The 24605-nt window shown below is 41.1% G+C and overlaps 1 protein-coding gene across 11 annotated transcripts in view; it reads left to right on the top strand.

Annotated features, from left to right (window-relative positions):
- The window catches only part of TSPAN4 (tetraspanin 4), a 504081-nt gene that overhangs the window by 469320 nt on the left and 10156 nt on the right, over positions 1–24605 (top strand). For all 11 annotated transcript variants that reach the window (XM_081922518.1, XM_081922512.1, XM_081922516.1 and 8 more), the window contains one exon: positions 22426–22527. In XM_081922518.1, the coding sequence (XP_081778644.1) occupies positions 22426–22527 (102 nt within the window). The remainder of the gene's footprint in view (positions 1–22425; positions 22528–24605) is intronic.

Here is a 24605-nt window from a genome sequence, read left to right as displayed (position 1 = left end):
CTTTTCAGTGGGAGATACAACAAAAGTAATGCTGTTATTTGACAGCAGCAAAGGATAGAACATGCTGCAATTTCCTTCCAGGACTGTTGCATTGATGAATATTGCAGTCAGCAGAGAAGGAACATCTGATATGTTTTAACAAAGCAATGTAAGACTTTCCAAGGGCAGAGCACTGAAATGGGGAGTGAGGGAGAGAAATAAATTGATTTTCCCAGGGGGTGGGGGTGATGAGAGAAGAAAGCAGAAGGAAAATAGCTGCCAAGAGCCGCCAAATGTATTGAAAAGATCATTTAATATTTAAGTAATAGTCAGCTAAGGTTCTCCTACTACCAACAGTACAAGCTATTCAGCTATCAGGTGTCAATACACTTCGGAGGCTGTGCTCAGTGGAATGTGGCCTCACTGGCTGTGGAGTTTACAGTCTTGTTGGATGCTGATTTATGTACAAGTAGCAGAGGCAACCTTTTCATAACGACTTCTGTTACCACAGATGAGCACAAAGAAGTGACAGAAGATGTATTTTAAAAATAAAATAAAATTGATGCTCCCTTCTTTCCTGCTCTGGAAAATGTCAGCTTTACACGTGCAAGATAATGATGTAGCTGAAACTGTGCAGCATCTGTATGGCATCCATTTTGAATGCTTTTTGGGTACTGAGTCATTGCTCCCTACTATGCGTCATCATCGGTGAGACTTTGCAGCAGCCTTCCCTTACTTGATGCTGTCCAGATTTGGGCATGGCAGTGCTGATTAGGGCTGATAGGAGTTCTAGCCTAAAACATCTGGAGGATATATCAGGTCTGGTGAAAGTTGCTTTGCCGCTTTTTGACTTTTGCATGTTCTTCCTCCACACCAGCAGTTCTGAAAGCTGCCTTGTTAATTTATTCCATATGTCATTTATTTAGCTTATGCTATTATATACCCCCTTCTTTAAGGATAGCTCCTCACAAAGTTGCCTTTCAGAAATTAGTCATTCAGCTGACGAGAAGAGGAGAGCCAGCACTGAAAGTTGGGATGCAACAGCAGTTTCTCTGATATCAGCCTTCATAGACGTGTGTTTTTAAAAAACAGAGGCTTATTTACCCTTGAGAATAGGATGTTAGACTAAAGGGGCCTTTGGTCTGATGCCACAGGAGTATTCTTATGTTCTTATGTTCTTAGAGTATGGGGCCCTAGCAGACAAGGTTTACAGAAAGAACCTCTGTGATTATAAGCCTATCACTGTAAAGCAGGTCACTTCAAGTTTTGATTCCACCCTCTTAACTTTCGCAGAATTGAGGCTTGTGTCTTTAGAAACACTGACTCAGAAGCATAGCTAATTTATGAAATGTGCTACCACAATAGGTATTAATGGCCACCAACTTGGACAGCTTGAAAAGGGGATTTTGCAAATCCTTAAAGAATAAGGCTATCAAGGGCTACTTAGTTGTTATGGCTATGTACTATCTCTAATATTATAGGCAGTATGCTTTGGTATCAATTCCAAAGCAATTTTCCATTGTTTAGGCTGCATAATACTAATTATAATTCCCTGCTCCACACTTCTCTAAATTAAGATTACCAGATTTTTTTCAATGAATCCAGGGACACTATTCAACTTCCTACTAAATAGTTGGATTTTGTCTGGGGACTGTTTTGCAAATCTGGGGACTGTCCCCAGGAAACGGGGACGTCTGGTAACCTTATTCTAAGTTCCTGAACCTTACCAAAATTAATTAAGCATTTATAAACAGTGGTTTTAAGTTTGGTCTTCTGTACGGATCCAGTAATTCCCTCCTATAGTTTAGAAGATGCCAAAGCACTCAAAGCAGGTGCCACATAGATAGACACCAACTGATGTTGTAATTGAAAATATTGCCATTCTGTACTCATTGGTAATTAATACTTAAACTGCGTAAAGTAGGAAGTGATTTTTAAAAATCTCCATCTGAGCTGGTCTAATATATATCACACATTCTACCCATTTCTTTCACAATAAAAACTTATAAGAATCAAATTATAGCTGACAAGCCAATATATTTTCGACATGCAGAGGTCTGGGAGGCCAGCAGGCAAGCCCAGCTCGGACCTCTCCATTCATCGGCCTGTTCTCCGACATAAGTCAGCGACCCGAGCTTCAGAAGCCAGGGCACGTATTAAGGTGGAATGGAAATGTCAACATATATACACCATGTCTCTCTAGCTGCTAAAACTGAAGGTGGTATAGGTCATTTTAAAAAATCATATGTAGACCCCAACGCTAACCATACAAAGTGAGGTGTTAAATAAACCATCTCCTCTGGAAGCAGAAATTCACCAATCATTTGTATGTGCTAATGAATATGCCTCATCATATAGACTAATATCTGGAAATTTCTTAATGTTTGAGTTGCCATTAGACATGGAATTCATCTGTTAAAGCAATATAGGAAACAAAATTGAAAATGATAAAGAAAAAAAATCCTTACTATTTCCCACTGCCTTTGTTTAGGAAAATGACTCTAAATATTTGGATTTAAGGGATTTATAAGCTGTCTGTAGCCCCCCCCCCCATAGGGGGCACTTGCCATTTCAAGTTTCACAGCCCTTCCAGGCAAATAATGATGTGGTAGAACCAGAGGGGAAAGATTAGTATTTGCCTATTGGAGATAAACTGGAGATGAGGGTGTGAATTTCACTTACATAACACTCAAAGGTTGAGTAATGTTGGGATGGAGTGTGGATGGTTGGACCTCACAATTTGCATATCTATGACCAGATACGGTGACTGGAGCCAGAGTCAACAGTGCAGCTGGAGCTAAAGCATTCATGAGGTCTGATGTTAACCTAGTGATGTATTGAGTCACTCACTGGTCCTATGCATGCAGCAGGATGGTGGCTTGCAGCTAGATCGCTTCCTTTCTGACAGCCAAAAAGGATGCAGCTTAGTGCTTCCTGTCTGGTACACTGCCACGTTTGCTCCTCAGGCCCGAGGTGTATGCATTGGAGGAGAATCAGGGTTGAAGGCAGGCCTCAGGATGAGGTCGTGGAAGGGCAGGAAAGACATCTTTGTGCTGGGGCTCTTGAGGATGCCATTGGACTGGTGCAAGTTTCTCCATGGAAGCAGGGCCCTGAATGGGATCTCCAGCCTCTTCCTCTGATGAAGACTCTCTCAGCTGGGACCTTGACACATACCCCTTTGAGCCAGTTATGAGAGCTGCAGAATACCTTGCTAGACCTTTTCAGAAACAACCAGGTTGGGTTCTTTATGTCATTCTGAAGGAGCAGCAAGAATTGTCTGTTTTCAAACCACAATACTCATTTGCTTCATTAATATCCTCTACACCAACAGTGGCATGGACTGACAAGCAGAAATGATGGTATGTGATTGAAAGCAGAGCTCCCCTGGGAGACCCCCAATGAGGATTCTCTACTTATTCCTCATTAGTCCTGAGCAGGTCTGCTCATGAATCCTGTCACCTTGGCAGCAAAAGATCTCCTTCTTGCTTTGCTGTCTGTGGGAAAATGAATTGCACACGCATTGAAATTCATAAAGGCAGACTATTGCAATTAATTTTCCTAAAATCTCTCTTTATATATTTAGTTTGGAGACAGGAGGGATAGAGAGCAGAGGAGGCTTTTAACTGTTATGAATTTGAAAGCACGGTCTTATGCTGTCTTAGCTTTTTGAGATGAAAAATTGTCTTTAAAAATGAATCCCCCAAAAACTTAATTTTATTTTACATTTTGAAACTAGCAAGAAGCTGAGGGAGGGAGCAGTATAAAGTGCTATTAATGTCAAGATTTCCATTATAGATTTATCTGACATGTGGAAAGAAATGGGTGATGTGGTAGGCACAACTAATTTATTGAGAAAATAGAACAATGGGCTGTATCCAGAATAAGTTAGTTGAACTTAATGCCCACTGAAATAAATGACAAACGTATCCCATGGACCTCAACAAAGAGTGCAATTCTATGTGGAGAATGGTGTGTGTGCGCACACTCAAAGTGGCAGATCTACCACAACTCCCAGGTTCCTCTGACTTATGTCGGTTAGGGACAGGAGTTGTGTAAGGGGTACAAACTTACCTATTTTTTGCCATACAGATTTTGGTTTTTTTTAACCCCCCGCCCCCATTCTATTAGTTATGCCCACAAGGTTCTTCTCCATCAGTGGGGAGACACCTCTGTTCCTTCCTAGCTTCCTTCAGCTTGCAAATCTAAACAGCTAGGATAGCACTACCCCTTAGTCATAACCCTACCCTATTCTGACAGTTCTGTCACAGCAAGAAATATGATAGCAGGACCACATCTGTGAAGCGTGTGTGGTACATATTGGTAATGTTACCTATCCACCATCCATGCATCATCATTTTGGAGGCACCATTTCCTCCCTTGGTGTCCTTGGTTCACTAGATTTTGGTAGCAAATTGAAAATTTACACCTCACTAGTTTCTCCATAAACCAGACCTGAATGAGAGTTACACAAACAAAATTACTAACAGTACCTGATCCATTGAACACTTGAAGTCAAGCATCTGCTAATAATAATAAAAATAATATGGCTTTGCTTTAGAATTAACAACTGACATCTGGCTTTATTGCAGGCTGTGTTTCCTTGTAACCCTCACTACTGTGTAGCAATGGACTGCATAAATGCTGCCCCTGTGGAGCGTTTTCAGGTTGTGCCCTGCGAATAATTCCTCATTTGACTGAGGATTATTTGCTGGGCATCAACTGTGAAATTGCTCCACAGCAGTTGTTGCCTAATCTGCTATTCTCCATTTAGTGGAGGTGGGCATGCTACTTTGAGTGCCCTTGCTCCACCCGTATTAGGACTTTAAAAACAGGCAGCTACTGAGAGTATGGAGGTCAATTGCTCATTTGTTGTTGTTTTCTGGGGAGGGGAGCTTCTTTTTTTTAAAGGAGCAGCACAAGCTTTTGTCCCGAATCAAGGTTTGCTTAGTCATGGCAGGTTAATGGTTGGTAGTGGACTCTGCATGAGTCTGGTGGTTTATCCGCACAGAAGGCCTCATTCTTTTTATTACTTGCTTTTCCTTTCTTCCTTTATTAGTGATAAACATTATGTTCCGGTTTCTCCTGTAAAAATCAGCGCTGACAGGTTCTCCAAGTGTTTTTTTTTTAATGAGCCTTTTAAAACTGTAGACATCTTGCACATTGTTCACAGTGTAATGAGCTTGTTTTGCTTGTATGCCATTACACTCATACGCTTGCTTGCTATATTAGTACAAACACCCCTCAAGATGCTAGCCAATCTGTGTTCCACTGTTAGGACCAGGGAAGCAACAGGCCCATAGGAGCCAGAGCCAGCTATGTGATCCTGCTTCACCCTTATTCAGGTGGAGCTCCCTTCATGTGATTAGCATGTGAAGGGGGCTTGCAATTTGCCTCTTCCAAGACTGCTGCACACCTTTTGGATAAGTAGCTCCTGAGTACAAATAATCATGATTTTCCAGTGTATGTAATAGTACACTGAATGCACTACACATACATACAGTTGTGAAACATGATAACATATATGTATGAAATTTCAGTGTAGGAAATCCACAATGTGTAAAGCAAATACTATACTTGGATGCATAGTGGGCTTATTTTTGTTCTTTTGTTTTTTATGCTTCTGTCTTTAGCCTCACAAATATACTTGTCATCTTGAAAACCTGTTTTCAACTTGAACTGGGCTGATATTTTCAGCAGAGCTTTTCTCAGCAATTTGGGGTGAATAGAAACTGCCTGTGAAAGAGGGGAGCCTGAGAAAATATCCACACATCCCTTTATTTCTAATGTTTCACACTTTCCCTGGTCACATGAGGTTCATTTTAAAGCAGACACAAGGTGTGCTGGAACCAGCCCATCCTGCTGCAGTTCCTGATGGAGCTGAGCAAGATGTCGATTAGACCATCCCCATTAGCATTCTGGCCTGCCCTCAAGCAGGAAGACCCAGTTACCTCTGGAAGTACTGACATGCAGCATACCTGGTAAGCCAGATCCTTTCCCCAAAACATTTTGGTGTATTCCCCCTACACCCTTGAGAATTTCCCTTACCCCTTTAATGGGGGAGACCTGGAGAGAGAAATTAGGCTCAGTCGATGGTGGGATACGAAAAAGGACTCTCTAGCTAACCGGAGTGTATAGCTGATTGACTTGGGACCAGAACCCATTTAGGGGTTTTAAGGAGATACTCAGCACTTTGAATTGAGTATGGGAATAGGCAGTAGTGTGAATACAGAAGAGGACTTGCATGCTTCCAAAACCCAACTCCAGTAGGAACTTTACTAGCTACATTTTGAAGTATCTTTGAAAGGCAGCCTGTTGCTTTTTAAAAGATGACGTGAGCCTCTTTGAGCTTGTGGAAAGGTAAGGTATATTATGCCACCCTTACTTCATTCAATCTCATGTTTTTAATGTAAGAGAGCAGAGGCAGATGAGTTTCAAATTAGTGACTCAAGGATTATTTTAAGTAAATAGAGAATATATTTGTTTTGGAAGTGAAGGTTGGAAGCTCTGTGTTTATGTATGTACATTTGCTACACCTGTTTGCAAGCTTTGTTGGCATCCGTCTGTCGCAGGAGACAATGGAGGAGTGTGCCTTTGTGGGTAAGGTCAGTATGTTAGATGGCTGCAGCACCTGCCCTAGCTGTAGAGACCTATGCAGGAGAGACATGCTTTGTTGCAGTTGGGGCAGATGAAGGCATCCAGTGTGCTGCTGCAGATGCACCATAGCATTTCTTCTCTCTGCACTCCTCCCAGTGGTCATTTCTCCTCTGGTCACTGCTATAGATACACAACTAAACTGGATGTCTCCAGGCACTGCGGAGACAGTGCTTTAAGGGTGAGCTTAAACATCATCTAAAAAGGCTGAGACTATGGTGCATGATTTGCCACAGGAAAAGTTCAGGGTGGGAAAAGGAGTCTTTTTACATCCACCATTCATACCTATCTATCTTATTTCATCGTGAGTCACACTCCATTACTGTCCTAATGTTTCTATCAATAAATGATGGATTTGCCAATGGTGGTTTAAGTTTAAAATTACTTGTGAAAGCTTAATGAAGCCAGCAAATCAGGAATTATATTTCAAAGAAATTGCCTGTGACAGTTAAAAACTACAAGGCCAAAGTAATTTCAAGGGTGGCACTTTCTTCATCATCTCTCCTTTGCTGTTGGTTATGAATGGGGTAAGGGGGGGGGCTCTGTAGAAATTGCTCTTAACCTTTGTAGAGGAATTTAAAATCACTTCTTGCCACCAGCCAGGAACTCTCTGGTATTCTGGATTTATTCTCAGCATGGTGGAATAGGCAGCTTTTTAACCTGAGAAAAATAAAGCTTGCATAGGGCATCTAGATAATAATGTCATCCTTCCATTTGTTAAACTTCCACCTGCTTTTATTGAGACAAGACAAAATGTTCGAGATTGGCTTTTAATGAGCTGGCTTGGGCCACAATTTTTCATGTTTATTATGTTTTCATTTGTTTTTGATCTGCTTACAAGTTAGTAAATGTTGCATTTTCTCTTTTTAAAAAATATTTTTAATTGGTTTTTCAAATAAGAAATTTTTGAAAAAAGATACAACCCCCTTTAATAAACAGTTCCCACCCACCCATCTCCTCTGAGCCACAGATTCCTATGGGAAAACATAATTCCAGAGTTTCAAGTGTGAGTCTGGTGGATGCTACTGTAACTGATATTCTGTTGAGTGTTTGATGAAAGGGTACCACGTCACTATAAAATGTTTTCTCAACAGCCACACAATTTCCTTTGCTGCAAATGGAAAAACCCCTTTCCCCCAATCTAATGGTGGTTGTTGTTGCTTTTGTAAAAACAAAAAACCTCTTTTGCACGTGTGGTTCATCCCATTTTAAGGCTAATATCCTTGCCTACCACTGCAGTTCCCCCCCACAAACACCTTGAGACTGGATCAAAGGTGTGTAGGGGGGACTTCTTCACCCTCTGTTCCAGAACATTAATTGCTTGGCCTGCTGTTTGTTGGAGCTCTCCCCAGTATAACAAGATGGGTCTTCTGAATTTTGACCATATTTCCCATTATTTTTGGCTATTAGGGTGTCTGGAAAACTTGTCAATATTCTATCCATCATGGAAGAATTCTACAAATTTTGGGTTTTACTGGGGGTGGGTGTCTAAATATTCTTATCTGCCCTGAAAAGGGGTGGGTCACATATTTTATTAGATATTTCTTTTACTTCAGAAGACTTTATTTTATTTTATTTTGGCATGTTATACTGGCAAAGAATTATTTCTGTCACTAGCATGCTGGTGAAACTACTATAGGAGAGGAATGGATTGCCCTTTTGAAGAGAGGGCAATCAAAAACAAATGAAAGCAAAGTAAGTGAGAAGTTATCCTGTCCAGCACAGCCCATGGAGTTGCCCCTAACCCCTTTATCATTTGTGACAGATCTACCATTTTGTGGGAGTCTTTGCTCATTCTAGTGAATGATGAGACAACTCACCACTTGTGACAGAGGCCACTTCTGGGTAACCTTAATCATAATTGACAATGGCTTAGCTCTCCTGACTTGCCATCTAGATCCATTAAATGCAGTTTCTGTGGTGTGGTGTCTGAGCTTGTCTAGCAAGGAGCCACTCCTGAGAAAACATCTGGCTTCAGGTGAACATAAGGGTTTTAAAGTGAAATAGAACCCGTTTTCTTGTTTGTTTCCAATTAGTGTATGGACCTTTATTTCACCATTTCCTGAAATGGCAGAATGTGTTGTAACTTGTTTTAGCCATTGTTGCATTTGGCTTAATGCAAAGTATGTTTTATCTACTCTCTCTCTCTCTCTCTCTCTCTCTCTCTCTCTCTCTCTCTCTCTCTCTCTCTGTATGTATAATCTCACTTTAGCAGTCAAATAATCCTGGGAACTGTAGTTTACCCCTCAGAGATACAGTTCTCAGCACCCTTAAGAAATTACAGTTTCCATGATTCTGTGATTAAAGCTATGTGCTTTAAGTGTGATTAAAATTGGTGATGTGAATATGACTGCACTACATACAGCCTGTTCTGTTTATTTGTGAGCACTCTAGTTGGGGAAGCAGCTTCTTGCCCTGGTCCTTGTGAAAAATAAAGGAAAAAATAGGCTAAGAAGTTTTGTGCTCGGTGGACTTGCCACTTGTTCAGATGGTTTCCTCTTCTTACTTGATGGCATGGAACATAGCATTTATCCTTAAGCAGAAATTGCAATTGTAAATTCATTCTTTGCCATTCTCTAGTAGTAAACCACCTACATATTTGGGGGCCTAACTGACCCTAAAAAGGTACAATTCTAAAGGAAGACTAACCTGTGCAACCTCAGGCACTGTGTTTTCCTACAGCATTCCCATAGCAAGGAAATCAGTTGTTTAGTGCTGTTTCAGCCTCTCTGCCATATATTTTTATGTTCCATTAAAAAGGACATTGTGTGCTATGCATTATGAGTGGAATTCAACATCACTCTTCTAGATGTACTGTGTATGTCACCAGAGGGAATGACTTCCCCTCCTCCCTCTTGCACTGTTCTGGGGGTTCCCCTGACTCCCCCCCCCCAAGCCAATTTGAGGTAGTTCATGGGAGGAGGAGAGAGGAAAAAGCCCTGTTGCACAAGTAGACGTTTGTTGGTACTGGTTGGTGAATCCTGCCATGTTTTTATGTTACTTTATTTTTGTAAATCACCCTGTGACCATTTTTTTATTTTGTATGGGGCAGTTTGAAAATGTGCAATAAACAGACAAATAAATTGGGTTCGTTTGTAAATAAATTGGGCTAATGTAAGTGATAGGGGGCGTTAAAAATCCTGTACACCAAAAATTAAGGTTCAAGTGAACACAGACATATATTCAAAATAACATGATATGAAGTTACAGTTAACACACCATGTTTGTATCACTATTGGAGAATGTGAGTTTAAAAACAGATTAAGTAAGGTACTTCATTCTGTGAACATACGTTTAAAAAAAATATCCTTCCTCCTCGGTGAATGTATTGCCTTTTTCATGTGTCTCAAGGTGATTTGCAAACATATAGAAGCAGCTGAAATAATTTTTAAAACAGTACAAAACAACAACAACTAAAGATGGATTTAAAAACAGTGCAAAATGAATACCTAAGGCAAAGAGACCTTTTCATCCAACAGAAGAAGCTTGAAATAGTGCTTATAAAGCAGGTATTAAGTTGCTGTTCTTGCAGCAGTTAAGATAAAAGCTTGTTAATATTTTAGCCCCGATTTGCCAAGTAAATCTCTAGGCACTTTTGAGTTGAAAAATGCACAGGTAAGGTATCAAGGCCTAAGATAACTTCAATGGAAATGGCTAGTAAGCACCACTTTAGTTGCTTTGCATTGATGTAGTAGTTAAGGCAAGAGATAGTGGTTTTTCAGTTCTGATTTTTTCTTACTATAGGAAGGGCCAACCTCCAAGAGTGCATTACCAAAAGGAAGGTCAGGAAGGTACTGTCTCTCAGAGAGTGGAATCAAAAGGCAAGCCAAGTTACCTGCAGGAAAAAGTAACCCTGAATGGTGAAAGGTAGAAAGGTCATTTCTAGAAAGTTTGGGAAGGCAACATATCCAAAGTGATGGCATCCAAAGATTTACCAGGGAATGAGTGCAGCTACAAGAAGTCAGGAATATAACAATTAGGAGAATGATACCCATTGACTTTGTGTTTTATTAATAATAAAATGATTTGATTTACTTTCCTGTGACAGCATTCAAAGTTCAAATAGAGCTATATTCTACCAATAAAAATAATGATATAAATTCTCAAAACAATCAGTTATAAAATGAGCAATAGCAAAAGTTTAACAAAACCACAAGACCAATATGTGGTTTCAGGACCATGGATAGTACTCACTCAGCTAAGTTATCTCAACAAGGTATTGAGTACAGTCATACCTCAAGTTGAGAGTTGCGCTCCGCGGCAACCCAGAAGTAACGGAGTGCATTACTTCCGGGTTTCGCTGCTCGCGCATGTGCAGACGCTCAAAATGATGTCACGCGCACTCATGGTAGCAGCAAACCGTGCACGCGCAGACACGTCCTCGCGTCTTTTGTTCCATTCAGAATGAGAACGGGGCTCCGGAACGGATCCCGTTCGCAGCCCGAGGTACCACTGTATACCGTGTTAGGTTGCACATATACTACAGTGGTGCCTCAGGTTACATACGCTTCAGGTTACAGACTCCACTAACCCAGAAATAGTGCTTTACGTTAAGAACTTTGCTTCAGGATAAGAACAGAAATCGTGCTCCGGCGGCGCGGCAGCAGCAGCAGGAGGCCCCATTAGCTAAAGTGGTGCTTCAGGTTAAGAACAGTTTCAGGTTAAGAATGGACCTCTGGAACGAATTAAGTATTTAACCCGAGGTACCACTGTATATACATTTGAAGCATATAACTTTCATCGGAGCTGTAGTTTAAGGATTATGAGAATTGTAAATCTGTGAGTGGTAAACAACAGTTCACAGGATTCTTTAGGGGAAACAATGTGCTTTAAATATATGAAGGCTACGTAATCTTTAACTGGAGGCCTTGCCCTTTGAGTGCCTCCTTCTTCTGCAGCTGTTGGTTCCTTCCAGGTAATGGAGTTCCCAGCTGTGGGGATTTTCCCTCAGGGGTTTCTTAAGCCCTCCAAGAGTCTGTGGGCCACCCATCAAAGTCTGATGGCAGAAATATCTCCTTGGGGCTCAGTAGAGGTTGAAGTGTCTGCAGATTCACTTGGGATTGGTTGGGCTAAGGAGTGGGTCCTTCTCAGAGCTCCTGTTGCCACAGGACTCTGCCTCCGAGGAGTCCTGGGCCAGGAAAATGACCATTCCATGATCAACTGATTGTCAGGTGACAGTCCTATGTTTTTAATACTGTGATTGAATTGTGGTCTATTTGAAACCAACACTACTTTTACTGAAGTGTTTTTTCCAAGCATAGGAGAGTTGAAAAAGTGTCATTAAGGTCCATGGAGTGGATATTTTCTGTTATCACTTCCCCTCTCACAGGGCCTTCATTAGGCCTTCCCTGCCACCAGGAAGAGGCTGGAGTTGCAGATCACCCACCCTCCCTGGGGTGAGATGATAACCCATTCATACCCAGGAACAAAAACACCTGGGTATGAAAAGCAGCACATATCAGGGTGTGTTGGGTAGGGGGCATTCTCGTTTATGTTCACCATGGACTCTGCAAAGTCATAACGGAACATCTAAGGCTGAGAGAGACATTTTTACACCATCATTGATCCCACCCCCAATGCCTTTGTAAGTCGCTACTGCCTTTTAAAAAAAATCATGCATTTATTATGTATTGATTTTGCATATTATCAGTTGCCTTTGAACCCTGTGAACAAGCAGCTAGGCAGAACTACAACTATTTTAATTAGTTAACACTTGCTAGGACAAAACAACAACAACACCTCCACAGAAGGAGGTGTGTTTTTTGGAGCTGTTACCAAAATCTAAATGTGCCTGTTTTTTGGTCTCTGCTTAAGCATGATGAAGTTTTATATGTACTGTAATATGTACCACAGATTCTCAGGTGTATAGCAGGACATTAGAACTACCCAGTTAAAATTGTCCTATGGATGAGTAAACAAATGAAGCTGTTGGAGAGAGAGAAGAGTCAAGCTCTCTTAAAATGCATGGAATTAGCAATCTGTTCATGAGGTCTGTACAGACTGTTGCTCGTTCTTTTTTATTCTTCCATATATTTTGGCAGGGAAAGGAAGGGTCAGTCAGGATGTAGGCTGTGCTATGTCTGTGCCCTGTGAAATATTCTGCAGATGGGTATTGCATGCGGTTTATGACCCCAGATTTTTATCTTTGTCCCCTTCTGCTTTCCTTGATTTTGATATGAGGTTTGTAAACACTGTGCCATCTTTGCATGTTATGAATATGAACCCCAGCTTGTCTCCCAGCAGGATTCCTTGTGAACGAGAGATCTGAACCTTAAGTCTATGACAAATGCTGACTTTGATAACTGATCTCGTGGGCTGTTTGTTTCATTGACGTCCTGATAGAACTGCAAACAGAACTGTTGCCTTGGGGGTTGTCTTGTCTGCATTTTCTGGGCAGCACTCTGCTTCCCCTTTTGATGAGCTTTAGGCAAAGAAGGCAAGAGCTCTTAATTGGGCTGGCCCATTACAAGTGGTCCCATGGTATTTGCTTTTCTGAAATGGCATTGCTCCCACTGGCCACTTTTGAGGGTCACTAACAGCTTGCTGCCTCTTATTGAAACTCAGTGGCTTTTTTTAAAAAAGGGAAAATAAATACTAACTGAACTACAACTCTCTGCCACCTCTCATCTTTCAGGCAAGCTGTCTCTGGATTTTATTTTATTTTTAGAAATTCCACCTAGCCTTCAAAGCTCACAAAAATCTTTGTTGTTGTTTAGTCGTTTAGTCGTGTCCGACTCTTCGTGACCCCATGGACCAGAGCACGCCAGGCACTCCTGTCTTCCACTGCCTCCCGCAGTTTGGTCAGGCTCATGTTTGTAGCTTCGAGAACACTGTCCAACCATCTCGTCCTCTGTCGTCCCCTTCTCCTTGTGCCCTCCATCTTTCCCAACATCAGGGTCTTTCCCAAGGAGTCTTCTCTTCTCATGAGGTGGCCAGAGTATTGGAGCCTCAACTTCACGATCTGTCCTTCCAGTGAGCACTCAGGGCTGATTTCCTTAAGAATGGATACGTTTGATCTTCTTGCAGTCCTTGGGACTCTCAAGAGTCTCCTCCAGCACCATAATTCAAAAGCATCAATTCTTCGGCGATCAGCCTTCTTGATGGTCCAGCTCTCACTTACATTACTACTGGGAAAACCATGGCTTTAACTATATGGACCTTTGTTGGCAAGGTGATGTCTCTGACAAAAATCTTAAGTGGCCATTATCCCTCCACCCAACTTAAAGAAGTTGTTGGGCTGAATACCTCAGCCTGACACTAATCAGAAATGAAACTTTAAATCACACTTTTAGTTTAAGCAACAGGTGGTGGATATATTCACTATTTTCCAGTTTCAGGTCAGTCTTGTAGACAACACAGTAGAAAATCTGAATAGTCTTTCCTCAACATCCTTCGACTAACAAACATGGAATAACTCCATGAGCAAGAAAACTATGTTATATCCAGTTTGACAGATCCTTCTACTTTTGGGTTTGGGTATACTGGTCAGGGGTACCTTTACCTTTATGTTTATACACTTATGCAACTAAAACTGCAAAGGAGGCAGCAATGATGATGCGCCCCACTCCCAGGTTTGCAGAGTCTTGGTGCAAGTACACAGTCAGGAGAGCAAAGCACTCTGCTCATAATCAACACACACTTCCCATGTTCTAAGGCTAGATCTGGCATTAAAACAAGTTATTGCATGCTAGTGAGTCTGGAAAAGAGAGGAAATGACATGTGTAGTTTTTATGTAGCCAGTGTTAGAAAACTGAGATATGAAAGCTAGGAGCTAAATGGCACCTTAATCCTGGGTTATGGGCGCAACAATGGAATATCTAGGCATGGTGTTTTTTTATAACAAGCATACAGAGCTAAAAATGAATGAACAGCAGCTAAAATATTATGTTCATTTTTCACATGGTCTAGACCTTCCCCTGCCAACCCCCCTAATATTCTTAGGAGGGTCTCTTCTCCAGTCTTCAGAGGGTAGCTGAAAGTGGGGAGACAGAAAAAGGTCCTCCTTTCCTTCCACTCTGCAGTTTTAATCTAAAATTTAGGCGCAGTACTATGCCCAAAGCCCAAAAATTGCTTGTGCTAATGAAACTCCCTGTCACAAAATGCACCTAGAACAATGGGAGTCTCAAACACTGTATGGAGCATAATGATCTCATAGTGTTTTCCAATTGCATTTTCAGTCCAAATGCAGATGTCAGCTTGAACAAGCTTGGTATGACTTAATTTCTCATACAATGCAGCACTTGAGTTGATTCCAGGTTATCATCATGGTCACATTGGGTTCCTACTGGACTCCTATTTGGTTCTATCCTTCCTTAACTAGTGCTTTGTCAAGATGTGTCCAAGGCAGGCTTTGTGCAATATACCAAGCTAAGTTAGGTAGTTAAGGAGCTACCATCTTGGTATTGTACCACATAATGTACCATTGCGTCCAGGGCTGAGAAACATTCCCGACAGCCACCATACAATAGCCTTCACCATCCTGGTGCCCTCCAGACTTTATGGACTACAACTCCCAACAGGCCTAGCCAGTATGGCATGCTGACTGAGGCTGATGGGACTTGTAGTCCAAAACATCTGGCGGTCACTGGGTTGGTGAAGGTTGTGAAACAAGGTCAGCAGTATAGATTAGATTAGTAGTGTAGTGAAATCTTTGCTGAGAATAGCAATTCAGACCTGCAAATTTCACCATCTTATTCTGATTATTTATTTATTCATCACATTTATCACAAAGGTTTCAAGGTGACTTACAATAACACAAAGAAATAACATAAAAACTGCATGCACTAGAGCATAATATAAACTGATCACACTCCAATTCCTAACAATTAACACACACTCCAGTTTCCCAGTGTGCATAATCACTATTAAAACAACAAACCAACAAAACCATAAAGCAGCAGAAGAGAATATTAACAATTAAGAAAACCATTTTTATTTTGACCACTGTAGTTTGCTGTTTAGACTCAGCAGTAGGGTATTTTTGATTCTCAAATAGTATAATTTTTATCCCCAAGTTGTACAATTTTTGTATTAATACTCCCCCCCCCTTGCTTCTATGTTAACTAAATGGATAATACAGATAATTGACCCAAAGGTTATTCTCTTGAGATTGCTTCATCGAATGGCTCTGTGGGCATAGGGCCAATTCTTTCATCTCTACATAAACCAAAAGCTCTTCCTTTGCTGTCTGACAATTCCTGCCTGGGATTATATACACAGTGTTTCTGTTCTGCTCAATTTAAAATCATACAGTGGTCATTAGTTTTAACAATGGAAATGATGACTTTCCCTGTTGATCTGCTTCTGCCTCATGTAGCCTTTGTAAAAGCTAATTGGAATTCTATCTCTATTGACAAGTTCATCCCAGGTTGTGAGGGGTTCCTGTTCTTTGCTTTGACAAAGCAAGTTAATAACTGGCTGTTTAACTTATATGAAGGTGTATTTGACATAATTTGATGTGCCAGCACCAAGGGTGAACTGATTTTTACAATCACAAAATCAGTCAGCATTAAAATGAATAGTACACTACCTTAATTGTCCATATATGACATGTATTTTCTTCATGCTTGATTTCCACAATTTCTACCCATGTGATCTTTTGTGAGTGGTAGGAGCCCCTACACAGCCGATCCTAGGATACCTGCAGGATTCAAAGGCTGCAGCCTTTAGGGTGATGTAGGGCCTATAAATGCTCACTCACCCTAATTGTAACAACCCATTAGCAGCCTCTCTGTTCAGCAGCAGGACTGCTACATAATCATAGAATCATAGAGTTGGAAGAGACCACAAGGGCCATCGAGTCCAACCCCCTGCCAAGCAGGAAACACCATCAGAGCACTCCTGACATATGGTTGTCAAGCCTCTGCTTAAAGACCTCCAAAGAAGGAGACTCCACCACACTCCTTGGCAGCAAATTCCACTGTCGAACAGCTCTTACGGTCAGGAAGTTCTTCCTAATGTTTAGGTGGAATCTTCTTTCTTGTAGTTTGGATCCATTGCTCCGTGTCCGCTTCTCTGGAGCAGCAGAAAACAACCTTTCTCCCTCCTCTATGTGACATCCTTTTATATATTTGAACATGGCTATCATATCACCCCTTAGCCTCCTCTTCTCCAGGCTAAACATGCCCAGCTCCCTTAGCCGTTCCTCATAAGGCATCGTTTCCAGGCCTTTGACCATTTTGGTTGCCCTCCTCTGGACACGTTCCAGTTTGTCAGTGTCCTTCTTGAACTGTGGTGCCCAGAACTGGACACAGTACTCCAGGTGAGGTCTGACCAGAGCAGAATACAGTGGCACTATTACTTCCCTTGATCTAGATGCTATACTCCTATTGATGCAGACCAGAATTGCATTGGCTTTTTTAGCTGCCGCGTCACACTGTTGGCTCATGTCAAGTTTGTGGTCAACCAAGACTCCTAGATCCTTTTCACATGTACTGCTCTCAAGCCAGGTGTCACCCATCTTGTATTTGTGCCTCTCATTTTTTTTTGCCCGAGTGCAATACTTTACATTTCTCCCTGTTAAAATTCATCTTGTTTGTTTTGGCCCAGTTCTCTAATCTGTCAAGGTCGTTTTGAAGTGTGATCCTGTCCTCTGGGGTGTTAGCCACCCCTCCCAGTTTGGTGTCATCTGCAAATTTGATCAGGATGCCCTTGAGTCCATCATCCAAGTCGTTGATAAAGATGTTGAATAAGACCAGGCCCAAGACAGAACCCTGTGGTATCCCACTAGTCACTCTTCTCCAGGATGAGGAGGAACCATTGATGAGCACCCTTTGGGTTCGGTCAGTCAGCCAGTTACAAATCCACTGAGTGGTAGCATAGTCAAGACTGTATCTTTACAAGTAGGCTAATCAACAGTAGGCCAAGACCTGACTATGTTGTTTTTCTGTCCCATACGTGCATGTCATGTCATTTCCCATTGCAGCTTAAGATTTTGTATCATCCTGCAAAATATGGTATTTTAGCAACCTATACCTTTGTCACACCTAATTATTATCTCAGCATCTTAAACTGCTGATTTACTCTTTCGCTCTTGATTTCTGTTTTTAAGCTTGGAAAGTAATGCCTTGATATTGCAAATGCTTTCTTCTGCTCAGCAGCATGCCAGGTCAGTTTGCTAGTCGATATGAAATGCTGCCAGCTTAAAAGATCTTCAGCAGATCAGACAGCAAGGTGCTTTATTTTGGGATGGTGAAAGGGAAGGGAAATAACTGAAACATAGAAAATATAAATGAAAAAGTACAGCCATATATAATGATTTTATTTATACAGCATAAGACAAATTTCTGAAATTGAATGTTAATCTAAAACAGGGGTCAGCAAACTTTTTCAGCAGGGGGCCGGTCCACTGTCCCTCAGACCTTGTGGGGGGCCAGACTATATTTTGAGGAGGGGGAATGAATGAATTCCTATGCCCCACAAATAACCCAGAGATGCATTTTAAATAAAAGCACACCTTCTACTCATGTAAAAACACCAGGCAGGCCCCACAAATAACCCAGAGGTGCATTTTAAATAAAAGGACACATTCTACTCATGTAAAAACATACTGATTTCCGGACCGTCAGGAATTTAGAAGGTGATTGGGCCGCATGAGTAGTTTGCCTACCCATGATCTAAAACAATTCAGATCTGATCCCAAATTAGCCTCTCCCCTGGCAGGTGTGCCTTTGATATAGTTTCACATCCAGGACTTGGTGCAGCCTTTATCCTAAAATAAAGTCTCTGTGTAACGTTCACTTTCATGGCCAGTTCATGTACTGAATAATGTCCTAGCCCAGTATTAAGCTGTCCTCATATAGTAGTACAATCAATCACATCTTTTCCCCAGGAGAAAGCGGGGCTCCTGCAAATGACCTTATAGATTAGGTGCTCTCTATTTACATTCAATTTCCAGCTCTGCGCTATCTGTAGAGAATGATTATCAAGGCATGAAATTAGAAGTTTCACCCAGTGGGAAACAATTGGATATTTTGTCATTTCTTTACAGCTTCTTCTCCCTTGTTAGTGGGGAGGAGGGAAGCAATCATCAGAAAGGTCAGAAATATTTACTTACCAATATCAAGACACTGCCTAGGAGGCTTTCCTCAGTATGAAATAATTGCTGCTTGGGCTTTCAGTAATTGGGAGGGTGGGGGTGAAGAGAATGTGATGCACTAGAGAGCAGTGGGGCCTGAAATTAGAATTTCTGTCCACAGGTGGGAATCCATGGGAATGCTGCTGTTAAGCTCAGCATTATATATATATATTTAAAGAAATCAACCCATGCTTCCTTCATCCAGACACTGCTGCTCAGTGCTGGACAGGAGTAATAATGACACTAAGGACATTTTTTTCCTAAAAATTAGGGATGGGTGTGTATTTAATAAAGGAATCCCTGTGATACTGAGGTACAAAGAATCTGCTCATAGTGTCTAAATCTACATTTTAAGTTCCAGTGCTTTCTGGAAGCTGTCTTTCCACAGCTCCTCCTCCACAGGGAGGCTACAGTTCCACAGAGTCATGGCCTCCATGGCCTCCTCTGCCTCAAAGCTGAAAAGTCTCTGCATTTTTCTCCACTCCAAGCTTTCATTTTATTACACATGATTACACACATGATTTATTTATTTGATTGTAAACACTTCAAGACTACTTTTTTTTAAGTGGGAAGCAATGTGTTCATTTAATAGGCCTCACTAGGAGTCCACCAATGACCCCCTCCTGCTCCCAGAAGGCATCGTGTGGCAGCCACTGGCTGAAGAGCTCTTCTGTTTGATTTACATGCCCTCCAGATTCCATGGGTCACTCCTCTTTCCCATACCCAGGCCCAGAGTCCTCTGTAGGAATGATGACCAGGACCACAACACCTTCAACTCCCATTCCTCTCAAATCACAGGAGGCAGCCAATATCATTGTTGGCTTCACAGCCCTTTTTATATCTTCCCTTCAATCCATAAAAACTGGCTGCAGCAGGCATCATTATGTTTCCTCCAAAGTCCAAGCGCCTCCTATATCATTCTGCCTTTCCCCAGCTCTAAACACAGATAACGCTACTTTCCTTCCACCCTGCTGCTGCTGTGAGGAATATATTGGTGCAAATGGAGGTAGAAAGACTCCTACAGCACAAACTCTTCCTTGATGTCTTTCTTGGAACTGTTTCACCCCCCAGCAGCTACCTAAAATATTTCTTACTTTCTCAAATACATGTCACTGGAGCTGTGTGAACATCATCCGCCTGACAAGATTCAAAAACTGTTGAGGTGGGGGGTATAGCTTAATATGCACCATTGTCTACACTGGATGGATGGATAGTTGGGAGTGGGAGAAGAAAGGACTACTCTGGAGGTAAGCACATACTGTAGATGCCCAAACGAGGACACCTAAAAAGGAGCCTCACACATATATGAACTGATCTGCTGGAAAATAAGATACAAGGCATCTGGTTAATTTTAAATGGTTGGTTACTTTTTAAAAAATATATATATATTGCATGTTTCACAGTAGCTCAGATGCTCTTGTAACTAAACATTAGAATGATCTGTCATGGCTTATATGAGTTACATTGCTATAATAAGGTAGCATTTTAAGCATTTTGTAACCTGCAGCGTATTTATCTGTATGATACCCTGAGCTATGAAAGAGACTTTATCTCAGTTGCATGTACAGAAAGTTTTGCTCTTTCCAAGGCTATTTTAACTTTTTCTATTGTATCTGGAGGCCGCCTTGAGTCTTGTTCTGGGGGAAAGGGCAGGATATAGTATAAATAAGTATAACAACAACAACATCATGTATTTGCTAGAACTCTTGAGTATGCTTTGCAAAGAATCAAGAATGGTGGTGTTTAAAGTAGTGATAATGGCTAATCATTCAGAATATTCAAGCTGGTAAACATTCATGGCACAAAGTTGGTGTTATGAAATGCGTGCTGCAACTTGCATTTACCGTTTTTAACCAGGTATTCTGAAAACGGGGCCACCCCTGGTGGTTAACCCGCTTCTGATCAGTCTGTGGTTGCCAGACATCAGTATAGTAACTGATAGCAACTATTTCTTCAATACAGTGAGAATAATCCATGCAATATATGCACATATTTGTTTGGGCTTTTTAGCACAGTGGGAAGGGGCTCATCCAGAAAAATCTGCTGTGCCTTGATGGGTATTAATTAACCCATAAGCTTTTTCCTGTCACTCAGGTTAACTTGTGTCCTGGGAAAAGGTGAAGATCTCCCAGATGTTGTCACCTGCTGCTACTGATTTCTATTTATACAAGTTGCACATTAGTGATTTTCTTACATGGTACAATGTTGAACAGAAATGCATGGTTAAGCAATCTATTATGGTAAAATGAGAAAATGTGTTAAAGCACACCTGAGCTAACAAAATATTCCTCTGGATCCTTCAGGCATTTTACAAATGTTGACTTGGGGTTATTAAAAATTATTGATCTGAAACAGGGCATGAAGATTACATTAAGTAGGGCAACATCTGAATCCTAGTCAGAGGGATTATCATGCCGTGCAACTGTGTCAAATGGTTTGCAGAAAAGCAACCTTGGCATTTTGCATTTCATTAAGTTTGCTGCTTAGACACTTTTCTGCTTTTTTTTTAGTTTGGGCACTCCTATTCCATATTAATCTGCAGGTGAAGTGTACGTTGATATAGCAGCCACTTATTATGAAGATCAGCATTTCCAAGCTGCCTTATTTCTAACCTGGCATATCTTATTTACCTGTCAGATGCCTTCAATTTCATGGCTGCCTTTTTTGCACTCCTCCTCTTTATTTTTACTTCCACAGTTCATTTTAAAAAATGTATTTATTTTCCAAGTGGGGTGTACTTTGTTATCAATTAACTCCATTACTAAGGAAAATGAGTACCCATTTACGTTCACTGGTCAGCCAAGGAACTCATTTTTATCCCCTTGGCTGTTCCTTCAGCACAGTTTTCTTCTCCCTTATTACATGATCCAAGCCAGTGAGGTATCAGATAGGGTGAGGATGGCAAATTTCCACATAGCCTGTCAGATTTGGCTACATGACATCAGCAAGCTGGTTCAGAGTGATGGAAAACACTTCCTGTGCTTGGTTCATGCCGATGCCACCATAGGTAATTAGAATTGACTGCATAGTGATGCTATATAGACATGCAAATGCAGAGGGCAGGATATATTTCCTTGACACTTAGTTGGGTGATTCTCATGGGATCAAAATGTTTGTGAAAAGTGGCTTCTGCATGCCGGCCCTGCCCTAAGCTCTTCATATAGAAATAACCATTTTTTATTAAGGTGAACTGCTATTGGAAATGTGTTGTCTAAAATGCATCTATCCCACTCTGCAATATTGATAATGTTCCACAATACTGAGCTATTTGACACACCCTTATTTTGAATCTTATTATACAATACAGAATGGGCTAAAAAAATGTAAGGAAGGAGGCATCTTTTCTACACCAGTCAAAGCATGATCCTCATCACTAAATATTCTATATATAGCAAAGTTATTAAGTAAAGAGGACTGAATGAATGGAAAAGGCCAGCATTGTTCCTTCAGAACTTCCTTGATACGAAAATAGCCAAATCCATGGCTTAGAGAATCAGAGGAAGAGTCAGGATATGGGCTAGGTGCTGAGGCCATTTTCACATCAGATGCACATTTGCCCAGATCCCACCTAGTTCTTTCTTTGCCACATTTTGCACACAAATCCCACCTTCAGTGCAATCATCACCATGGCTTTTCAGAGGAATCTGCTTTAAAGGTGTCATTTTGGAGTTTTCAAGGTCTAGCATACTTACATGCAACCGTATGTGCTTCATTTCCAGATTGATAAGTATGCTCAGCGGGACCTGAAGAAAGGGCTTCATTTATATGGAACTGATGGAAATATTGGCCTAACTAATGCATGGAGCATCATACAAACAGATGTAAGCTTGCGTTGTTGTTCTTTTTGTCTTTTATCCATCTGCACACAATATATCCTTTTGGCTTTGAATTTCCAGCATAATGGGATTTCATATTGGTTTCTAAAAGTGTTCTTGGGACTGCTTCAGCCCTATAAATATGTGGCACTTACTAAGCATCATGACCCTGGTACACAGGTACTTACCTATGAACCAGGACATGTAGCCTAATAGTCCTTCCACATCTGCATCAAAATTAACCTGCAGTGGATTCGTTAGCAGCTTTGGGCTTATTTTCATCTGCTCTTCTTCATGCAGACATGGGCAAATTGTCAAAAAGTGCCTATTTTTAGTAGCATGGGCAGGCAGTGAAAATTCATTGAAGGGGATAGAACCAAGCCACTCCATCTCACGAGTGATTTTAATGCACAGGAGATGTCACATTTCCATTATAATTTTGGAACAGTAGTGGATACAATGGGAAATAAGCTCATCTGGTCTCTCTGGCAGTTTATATGGTAGAACCTTTTGATTTCTCCATTTTTCTCTTGTTTGCCTGAGGCACCTTTCCATATGTCAGGGAGCAAAGAAGGAGAACATTTCCCTTATCTCCGTATTTGTTTAATCTATTGTATACCACGATGACGCACCACTACTCCCAAATCATTTAAATGTAGAAATTAGTCCCATCAATGTTGGTGATGTGGACTTGGGGAGTTCAAGATATGAACTCCATCTTAGAACTTCTAGGCAAATTGTGAGCCAAGACCAAACCTCTCTGGAGTTTGGTATCAAACCTGGCTCTGGTCCCAGCATCAGCCCTCCACAGTGTCATCTCTTATGTTCAAAAGTATTTGTTTATACTGTTTCTATACCATCTTTCAAAGTTGTTCACAGTAATAAAAATAATCAAAAACACAGCAAACCATATAAAACACAGTAAACGCAAAACGTACTGGGACAGGCATGACAGTGACAATAAAAGGGCTATTGCTGTGACCTTCATTAGATGGTAACAGCATTGTGGATACCAGTTGCTGTTGGATGGCCATCTGTCAGGTATTGCAAGTCATACCTCGAGTTGAGTATGCTTCAGGTTGAGCGCGTTTGAGTTGCGCTCCGCAGCAACCCAGAAGTAACGGAGTGCGTTACTTCCGGGTTTCGCCGCTTGCGCATGCACATACGCTCAAAATGACGTCACTCGCATGCGCAGATAGTGGCAAAATGCGACCTGGACACGCTCAGACGTGTCTTGCGTTCCATTCGGGATGCGAACAGGGCTCCGGAACGGATCACGTTTGCATCCCGAAGTACCACTGTACTGAACTGGGATGCCTGCATTGCAGGAAGTTGGACTAGATTGCACTTGACGTCCCATCCAATTCTAAAGTTCTATGACACTAAAACCCAATACATAAAATAAAACAATCTGAATGTGTTAATCCATAATAAAAATACTAAAATAGTATTTCAATATGCACTGCAGTTTTTAGGCTGTCTGATGTGCTCTGTGCCTTCCCTTGATGTGAGTAATTGCTCCAGATTTACTGCAATTAATCACTGGGAATCCTTGTGTTTAAATATTCCTTTTGTACTCAACACAATAGGAGAGGTTTGTCATAATCCCAGTGGCTTGTTCTCTTTCTATCTTGAGTAGCTACATTGTCTGCCAAGATTCCTCTTATACATTTTCATGGATGTGCATTCCCAATCCTATATTGCTGTGACATATTGCTTTGCACAAATGGGAAATGCTATTAATTTTAGGAACTCTGGAAGAGCAAGGAACTAAAGGAGTTATTGCAGGGAGTATATATTAATCCAATTTCAAGAAAGGTAGTGCAAAAAAATCAATAACCTATTCAACATAGCCCATGGGGGGCCAGAATGTGGAACCCCTTTAAAATATATGGTGGCTGTAATAAGACATTCAATTACTCAAGAAACTAATTCTGAAAACAAAAACAAGAGCCCAGTTTTGAAATACTGTAAATTATATTGGATTTCTCTGTTAGTGCAATAGACTTGATCCTTTACAAAGTAGTAAATAAACATCCACCTTAGAAGATTTTATCCGGAGGGATTTGAGAGGCAAGAAGGCA

This window comes from Podarcis melisellensis (genome assembly GCF_964234715.1).
Source record: "Podarcis melisellensis genome assembly, chromosome: 1".
NCBI classification, from domain to species: Eukaryota; Metazoa; Chordata; class Lepidosauria; order Squamata; family Lacertidae; genus Podarcis; species Podarcis melisellensis.
The sequence above is the reverse complement of the archived record's forward strand: the minus strand, read 5'-3'. Positions and strand labels throughout refer to the sequence as shown.